Source organism: Haliaeetus leucocephalus, unplaced genomic scaffold (assembly GCF_000737465.1).
Source record: "Haliaeetus leucocephalus isolate CR32 unplaced genomic scaffold, Haliaeetus_leucocephalus-4.0 Scaffold162, whole genome shotgun sequence".
Classification (NCBI taxonomy): Eukaryota; Metazoa; Chordata; class Aves; order Accipitriformes; family Accipitridae; genus Haliaeetus; species Haliaeetus leucocephalus.
This window is the reverse complement of record NW_010972598.1, coordinates 2,646,542-2,655,465: the sequence shown is the minus strand read 5'-3', so window position 1 is coordinate 2,655,465 and position 8,924 is coordinate 2,646,542. Positions and strand designations below refer to the sequence as shown.

The window sequence follows — 8,924 nt, the reverse complement described above, 5'->3', positions numbered from 1 at the left end:
AACTGGTACATGAGTGCATGGGAACGAAATAATATTTTCAACTCATCTTACCAGACTCCCAGTCCTGGAGCCAGCTGTGCGGGCAACAGGATAGTAAATGTCTGCCTCGGCCTGGAGGTTGTGTTCATGTCTCTTGGGACCGCCCAGGAAATAAAAATCACCATTATTGTGAGGGTGTCGATGCGATTCATGTTACTTGCTTGGTAACATTCATGTGTCCTTGATCGGGACTTTGTGGTGGGGAGAGAGCGAGCGCACACGTAGGGAGCAGGCAGTTGTAGGGTGTATGGCAACAGTAGGTCAAATAAGTGTTCACACTCCAATAGCCAAAGCAACCAGAAACAGGTGATCTGCTTGTAAAATCAATAGCATCACTGTCCTCATGTCTTCCTGGGGACAAAGAGTATTTATAAAAAAAAAAGATTTTGCTGGATCATATTGCATGGTTCAGTTTAACTTTTGGTATGAAGATCTTATTTAAATGGAGTGTGTGTGTATATATATATATATATACACACATCAATTCAAGATAATTCAGTCATTACTTTACCAAATTTTGGTCTCATCTGACCTGACAATTCCCATTCTAAGACCTGTATTTTTGGTATAATTCTTGTCAGAGTATCATTTTCTAAACACAAAAGCTTCAGAAGGTTTAAACTGCTATTGCCACTGTCCTGTATCCAATAAAAGAAATGTATTTTTACTGCAGAGGAAAATGACTTGTTTCATGCTTCTCACATATTATCTTTATTAAACAGTTGGACAGAGACGCATCCATTTATTATATAAATAACCTATGGCTTCTTTAGTTTGCAAATGCTGGTTGAAAGTTCACAGGAGCAGGCTTTTCTGTGAACTTTCTGTATTTATAAGTTCATTCACTGCAATAAATCCTGAGACTATTGCCTGCTTAGCAGCATTTTGCACTGTACCCCAATGGCTAAAACAGGGAAGCTGGGAGCTCTACATCTGCATATTTCAAAACCTCTGAACAGCTTGATTGGAGTTTGATTTTCTTCTTAAATAATGCAAGTTTTTCCGAAGAGAACGTATAATCACAAATATCTGATAATCAAATCCTCGGTGGCTAACATACAAAGCTCCACTACTGCTAATAGAGATTTCATCTGAGCAAAGCTTATTGCAGCATTTTGTAGTTGCTAGAAAAAAAGTGTTCTTTGTGCGTGCTGTAGTTCAGAGCTGTAAGGTCTTTGTGAATGGTTACTCTCAAAGCGCTACAGAAGTTCCCCGGTTCAAGGTGGCTCCTGGCTCCTCGGAAAAATGAATGTGGGGTTCCAGCCTGGGAGGAGAGAAATAAGTGAAAAAGGAGCATCCTTGGGCTAGGCAGGACAGGTCTGCCTAGTGCAGCTCTGCAGCCGGGACCAGTCAGTGCTAAGCTGGTTCAGGAGAAGGAAGAAAGGTGAGAGCTGACCCCAGTAAACACAATGAGCATCCATGAATTCAAATTCTCAATCCCAGTTAAAGCTCCTCCAGCTCTATTTGTCAGAGCAAAAGGATTTTCAGATTATAAAACCAGGAGTCGCCATGTGGTCACCTAACCATATAATTTAGGACATAGAACATCCTTGAATTTGATCCAGTTTAAACTTGAGTACATCTTTTAGATTAAAAAAAAACAACAACATCTATTCTTGATTTAAAAATTACTAATGGTAGAAAAGCCACAATAACCTATTGCAATCCATGCCAGTAGCTAAGTATTTCCCTGGTGAAATGTGTAGCCTTTTCCCCCGCGCATTTGTCCAGCTCCAGCCACCAGATCTTTTTATATCTTTATTTGCTAGATTGGAAGAGTATTAACCCTGAAGTAAATACTTACTGTCTGTAACCAATAATCCTTTAACCTTTTCATGACATGCTTAAAAGGCTGTGTACCTACAACTTCTACCAGAAGGTGCTTTCCAGTCTTTTGGCTGCCCTCGGACCCGTTGCCGACACCCTCCCTGGTTTCCAGGCAGTCTTTAGGAGTGCCTGAAGCAAACACCATGCTTCAGAGCTCAACACACGTACGGAGGAAACAAGGTCTCCCTGCCAAAAACGAATGTTCCCAGGGGTCACATTTGGTTTTGACCAGTTTTACTGCTGCAGTTCATGTCCAGCCGATGCCCTGGATGTGACCTGGCGTGTCCTGTTTAAGGTCCCTGTCCCCTGTGGAGGGTGCTCCCAACAGCACGTCCAGCCCCTACACCTTGTTCCTCTGCGTCTCGCTTCACTTTTGCCCACTGGATAAATGACTATTGCTCAGTGGATGACAGCCATCAAATGACTGAGCACTTCAGACTTTTTCTTCTAGAGTTCCTTTAATCCTCATTAGGTATCATGACCCTAATCTTTGTAACATCTGCCAATGTTTTAAGTGATGATTTTATTCTCTTACCAGCTCTTAATACTACCTCTGTTACTAATAGTAAAATTAGGACCATATTTTTGCAGGACACTATCAGAAACAAAGCTGCTTACTGCTGAACTGTTCAGCTGCAGAGATGTTAGCTACTATCACTGTTATTCTGTGTAGCTTCATATCCCTGAAGTCATACATTATTATTCACTTCATGTCTAAGATATTATATAAAGTTACTGTGCTGCATTTTCAGCTCAGAGAGGTCTCTCTCAAGTGATGTAAGGAAGGTTGGCAAGTAGAAGTCATTTTCTCTGTTTCTATCATGCTTTTCAGGTAAGAATGCCAAAGTTGTTTATTAATTAATCAGCTCCATGAACTAATTGAAATAATATATTCCACATGTATTAAATGAAATAACTTATTATCTGTAGGTGAAATGAAAGCCACAACAAAGATAAATAAAAGTTTCACAAGAATTTAGTGACAGACCATGAGGAGGACCCTGGGAGATACAGCGAAACAACTCTCTGTTGCCTTGCTTTATTCATAAAGAAAAAATCACTCTCTTTCTTTCTGAAACCAGTTCATACTCAGTCTTGGCTCTGCACGTCAACTCTACCTCTTTTCCCTCCTTCAAATGCTGAGCATCTTTTGATATGTTTGATAAGTCTCCATTAAACAATTCCCATCAGAGTGCCAAAAAGACACATGTATCATGTAGAAAAAACTCTCACGGCTATTCTTCCACATGGACTTCTGCAAAAATAGCCAGCTACAAATAAGCAGGGATGCATATTTTCCATGATTCATGCTGCAGAACCCACCATAGACTGTGGGACTGTTGTACAGAATCTGAGCTTTCACAGAAAAAAACGTTACCAGGCGGTCTGATGGCGAGGGGAGCCTTCCCAAACAGGAACTGAACATGAATCAAGTTGGGATGACTCAGATTGTTTTTGTGATTCTGCAGAGACACAATCTGAGATAATAGCTGGGTTGTGTGAACTATTGCTGTAATTTATTACAATAAAAATTCAAAATACAATGACTTATATTCATATTACTGTTGTGAGTTGGGTTTTTATTTTTACTATGTATATCAAGAACACTGTAATACTTTTATTTCTAGCCCGTCTGTGTGAATAAACACATAAAAAAAAATTTATGAAAGTTCTCTGCATGCTTCATAGGCCATATACAACGTTTCATCCTAACAAACACAGCAAACCCCTTTTGTAGGCTTGGTGAAGTACATTTTGATAAGAAGACAGTACTGGCACAGCAGGACTGTTAGGCAGGTAGGTAGCCAGCCTTAGGTCACTAAGGAATTTATAATACAGTTGTTACATGTCGAAGCTTGAAGCTTACGGCAGAACAACATTTCCTTTCCAGATGGTGAAAAAAAAGAACGACTGGGAAAAATAAGGCCGAGCCTTTGCTTAAATATATAAATTAGATTTGTGCTGCTTTTGATACAAAGAAAGAAAAAAGCCCAGGCTATTTCTGTTTCACAAAGTAGAACTACTGCCCAGGTGTTGTAGCTAGTGTAGTGAAGGCAGCACAAAGCACCACTACAGCTAAAGGACATTTTTGATGTTTGTGTGTTGTACAGGCAGGTTAAGTAAATGGTTTTAATTTAACCAACCAGATCCCATGACTTAAGGTGAGAAAAATTCTTCTTTACTGCTGTACTCCATTCTTTGCCAGAAAGCTGTTCCCAATCAAAACTATATTTATCCATTATTTACCAGTTTAGTCAACTGAGGACAACTTGTTCTGAAAATATTTGTTTAAATCAGCCAGCCAGGCAGCAAGACGAATAACGAGAGGAAAGGAAAAACACAACAAAAACATGTCTAAAATTCCAGGGAGAACCTTTCTGTTGACTTTATCAGGATTTGGCCAAGATCTGCAGTCAACAGATGAGAATGATGGGTATTAAAATAAGGGAAAGAGACTAGAAACGCTAAAGAAAGAAGAGGCAGAGACAGGAAAGTAGTGGGAACTTCCCAAGTTCCCGTTAAAAAGGGCAAAATGGAGGTCCAGCTGCAAACAAGCAATGGAAAGGAATGAGAACTGAGAAAGTAAAGTAATAGATGTGTGACCATTGATTTTAATGGATAGCAATGTCAGGTATTGACCTTGTCTGCAGATTTTCCCGAATGGGTGCTAGAGCCACAGGCTGGGTTCAGCATGGCTGGGATGTTGAAATAGCTGGAAAATTTGGAGGGATTATTCATGTCTGAAGCTTTGGGAAGATCACATCTGGGTAGTAGTAAAGGGAAAGATTTATCTTTCATTTTAAATTAAGTTCAGTTTGGAAATGATTGGGGAATTTTTGTTACAAAATTGTATTTGGGGTCCTCCCTCTGAGAGAATACTTAAATTTGTAATTTTTACCCTGACAAAATTATTTTAGTAGAGCACAGTGAGTGCAGTGGGTATGTATCAGTAATGACCGTGAAGGGACAAACACAGCACAGGAAGCCTTATAGGATTCAGGAAGAACAGAGTCTAAGTTTAACCACAAAGAAATCCAAACATGTTAAGAAATGTGTCTGAAATGAAGTGACTAGCAAATCCTCCAAAAATCAGTCTTTGCAGGGAGAGTAAATATGGAAGGCATATTGTCTTCTTAATCCGTAACAGACTGAGACATCTTTTGAAGAACAAACTGTAATTCTTTCTAAACTACGAAGCCTTGAAGGAAGACCAGGCATGGATTTACCAGCCAGGGAAAAGGTCCTTTAGCCGCTTTCCTCTTGCCCCAGCCAGACCTCCCCGCACCACTCCTTTGCCCATTTTTTAAAATAAAAACATCCAAATATATTGCTAGTAGAGAGATGGGTGGATGACCGATAGATGGGTAGATAGTAGGTAGAGGCCGCTTGGTTTTTTCTCCCACGGTTTTCCAGTTTGTGATGAAGTAGCTTTATTCTCCTCATCACATCCCCCCACTGATGATCTGTCCCTTTTGAGTCAGCTTCCAGTGCAGCGAACGGTTTCAATTTTTAATTTACCATACATAGGTAATTATACCTTTCCCTGTGGACGTGGGCAAAGAGCTTGCAGTCTTGACAACTACATTGTAAATGATGGAAGCAGATGCTCTCTGTGCTCCAGCTAGGAGAAGAACACAGGCCTCCAAACCTTTTCAGGGTTTACAACTTAAGACGACCTTGTTATCCCAGTCTTACAGACATGAATCAGGACAGAGATGACTCATCACAGTAAATATCTGTTATACAGCCCAGAACTAATTTTTCATGGCCACCACATTCCTGCAGCACATTCGGGTACCAGTGTTCTCATGAGCTGCACCATCTTCCTGGCTTTTGGGTGTTTGCCCACGTCGTGGTGTGCCTCCTCCAAGGCCCTCACACTGCTGCCAATGCCCTTCTCAGGCTCAGGGCCCTCTACGCACGCGGGCTCCATGGTCCGATTTTCCAGGTGAGCAGTGTAGTGGTCTTTCCCCCTCTACGTACATACAAAGGGATTCTTTGAACAAAACCAAGGAATAACCTTGCCAGAAGTTCTCCAAATTCTTGGGGAATGCGATACAGACAGCCCGGCGGACAAGAGCTGCCTTTGATGATGGACAAAGTGTCACAAAGTTATTCCTTTTCCTAGTGTGGAACTGAATTTGCTAGCATGCTACACCATTACCTCCCAAACCATAAAAGACCCATATAGGATTGCATGAAAAGTCACATAAAGCCTCACTATCAAGGGGAAAGAGTAGGCGGTAGCAATCTCCCAAAGAGTTACACTTCAAAAGCATCAGCCTGTAGGAGTTCACAGTAACGTTCAAAACTCCAGCAGCTCCCTTGATGTGATCAGATCTTCCTTTCTCCATCAGCAGCTGAGCCAGGTTTTGAGCCAGCAGTGTTTCCACACAAATTAATACTAGTAACAGCAGTAGTAGTAGAAATAATAATAATAATAATAATAATAATAATAATAATAATAACGCCTGCCCCTCCCCATCACTGGTCCACTTGGAAGGCTTTGTAGAACAGCTTTCCAGCAGAGCTGTGCCAGTTGCACACACAGCAGCCAGATGCTGCACACATCTGTTCCGAAGGACGTGCCATCAGCAGCGGAGGCACTGCCACGTGAAATGCCAGCATACGGAAAGGCACCAGCAGACTTGCTGTAGGATCCTGTGGAGTGGGAGCGTTGTCCCTGCTGGGACCAGAGACAGGACCGCCCAGCCTGCACGACAGCAGTAAGGGACATGGAGCCTCCATCCTACTGCTCCTGCTTGCCGCTTCATACACGCTCCACCACACAACCGCGCTCATTCACCTCTACAAATATCAGGTTGCCAGTGACTAATACAGGCTTCTTTTTTTTTTTTTTCCTTGATGATGAATGTTTTTACATTCCTAAAGAGGAATACAGTGACCCACCATACATTTTCAATTGTCTTGTCTGTTTCTATAAAGCTGGAAGGATGGACCAGCAAAAATCACCTGGGATGATAAAGGTTTTTGATGAAGGCCTCCCGAAACCCAGCTTTGAACTAGTTACTAATGCCTAAAGAAGCCAGTAGCAGGCATGTTTCCCTGCCCGGAGAGGTGTCCTCCCCTCTCTCAGCTGAAGGCAGCACTGCAAGGGGCACCACCAGCTCGGCGAGGACGCAGCCCCAGGTGCGGCGGCGGTGTGGATGGCAGCAGGGCATGGTCACCTTAGCCCCAGCTGCATCATGCGAGCTGGAGCCCAGCAGCCAGCTACGCCACACCGTGACAGCCCCCCTCGCTCCCCTGGGAAGCCAGCGCTGCTCCAAGCTGTGGAAAAACCACGACCAGACCCTGCGTTCTCGGTTTCTACTGCCTGCCCAGCCACATCATCAGACTGTCTCGTTTTTAGCAAATGATGTAGACATCAGTGAATTCTCCAGATATTAAAAGACTATCCTTCGGCCTGCTGAGCCACCTCCGAATGTGGCCCCCCACCTAGACTGCAGCCCTTCAAGTTATCCTTCATTTGTTTGTTGGTGTGCTCCCTTAGATCTGCAGATCGCTTTGATTATTTGAACATCTGGAAGTTGTCACATGCTTTTTTTGACCGTGACCATCTGAAATATTACCCAGCAGGACTTGGGGGGAGACACAGTAGGGAAACAAAAACATCCTACTCATAAGAACATGTGGCAGGAATTATCAAATGACACCATCCCAAAGGGGAGTGCTATATATCCAAGCAAAGACAAACTTTCTCTCCATCCCCTAAAGCTGGGACAATTGCTTTCCATAACATCCATTCCAGACATAAAAAAATATTACATACAATTACTTAATGTATTTTTCATTAAATGTTATGTCATGAAAGTTGACTTTCTATTGCTAATGGAGAAAAAGCATTTCTTTCATCCTCTGAGTTTCAAAGCTGAAGAGTAGCTCTCAATGTACATGATTCTCCATAGAAAAGCCTCCCCAAAATGGTTCAGCGTCTGAGGTCATTAGGGTGCATAGCCCTGGTTTGCCTGTTGTCCTCACAGACAGACTGCAGGTTCTTTGGTCAAGCTGGAATGCGATATGCAAAAAAAACAAGAGGGAAAAGGTCAAAATCGAGTCAGAGTTTCTCAGCAGTCCCATCTTGCAGACTAGGGGCCTCTGGAGAAGAGGGGAAAGGCACCCCAGCATCAATGCAAATTAAACCCATGTATTTGCAGCACCAACAAAATGTAATTTAACTATGCAGGTGGAAGCCCATGAAATTCAAACACAGTCTTTAGATTTGGTTTCTCGTTCTCACCAAGACACAGATAGCAAGTGAAGTGTGGGGAGTCATAAGGACTGTGCCCTTGCAGTTTGGCAGTGGTTACCCAGTGATATTTTAGCCTTCACCAAGAGGTTCCCCCTAAAACCAGAACTAGACGGGAGCGGGTTTCCTTCTGGCCAGCCGGTTTGCTTACAGCTCACAGGACTGAAATCCCACTGCCCTGGATGCAACCAGGGGAACAACCAGGAGCAGTGCTCCCATGCACGACTCCAAAGCCCACCTTCCCCGTGGGCAGCCTGCGGGACAGGGGCTCTCCGCTGGGGTTTTCTCCCAGGGACATGCCCAGGCTTCCCCGGGGACTCGCAGTCACAGCTGTACAACTACTTCCACCATCCTCAGCCTCTGCAGATCTCCAGAGTCAAATCAGACCTTGATGTACTGGCTTTGCCCCGTGGCTGCCATTGTTTCTTCTTCGTTTGGGGCTACTTTTACATTCAGTGGCACAGCACTCTGCTTCTTCATTCTTTAAATCAGTGCCCATAGCTACTGAAGTCAATCTGAGACATGCCGGGTGTATCTCGATACAATCACAACGACCTAGAAGGAATTCCTTGTAGTGCAGCGACATCGCTTCGCGGGAACCGTCCCGAGAGAGACGCTCTCCTCTTGGTGTAACCTAACAAAAATATTCCACGTTCTTTTTATTGGGCTATGAAGAAAGGTTCGTTTCCATTTTTTTTAACGACTACTGCCAGTTGAGCCGTGCCCCCGTTTTAGCTGCCGCCCTCGTGAGTAGTAAAATACGCGTCGCTCTCGCCAACCGTTGGGCAGG

At 43.3% G+C, this 8,924-nt stretch overlaps 1 protein-coding gene across 1 annotated transcript in view; it reads right to left on the bottom strand.

Annotated features, from left to right (window-relative positions):
- Positions 1–1,141: 1,141 nt before the first annotated feature.
- The window catches only part of RGS7 (regulator of G-protein signaling 7), a 261,391-nt gene continuing 253,608 nt past the window's right edge, over positions 1,142–8,924 (bottom strand). Inside the window, exon 16 of the mRNA XM_010562608.1 lies at positions 1,142–1,303. Within this exon, the coding sequence (XP_010560910.1) occupies positions 1,142–1,303 (162 nt within the window). The remainder of the gene's footprint in view (positions 1,304–8,924) is intronic.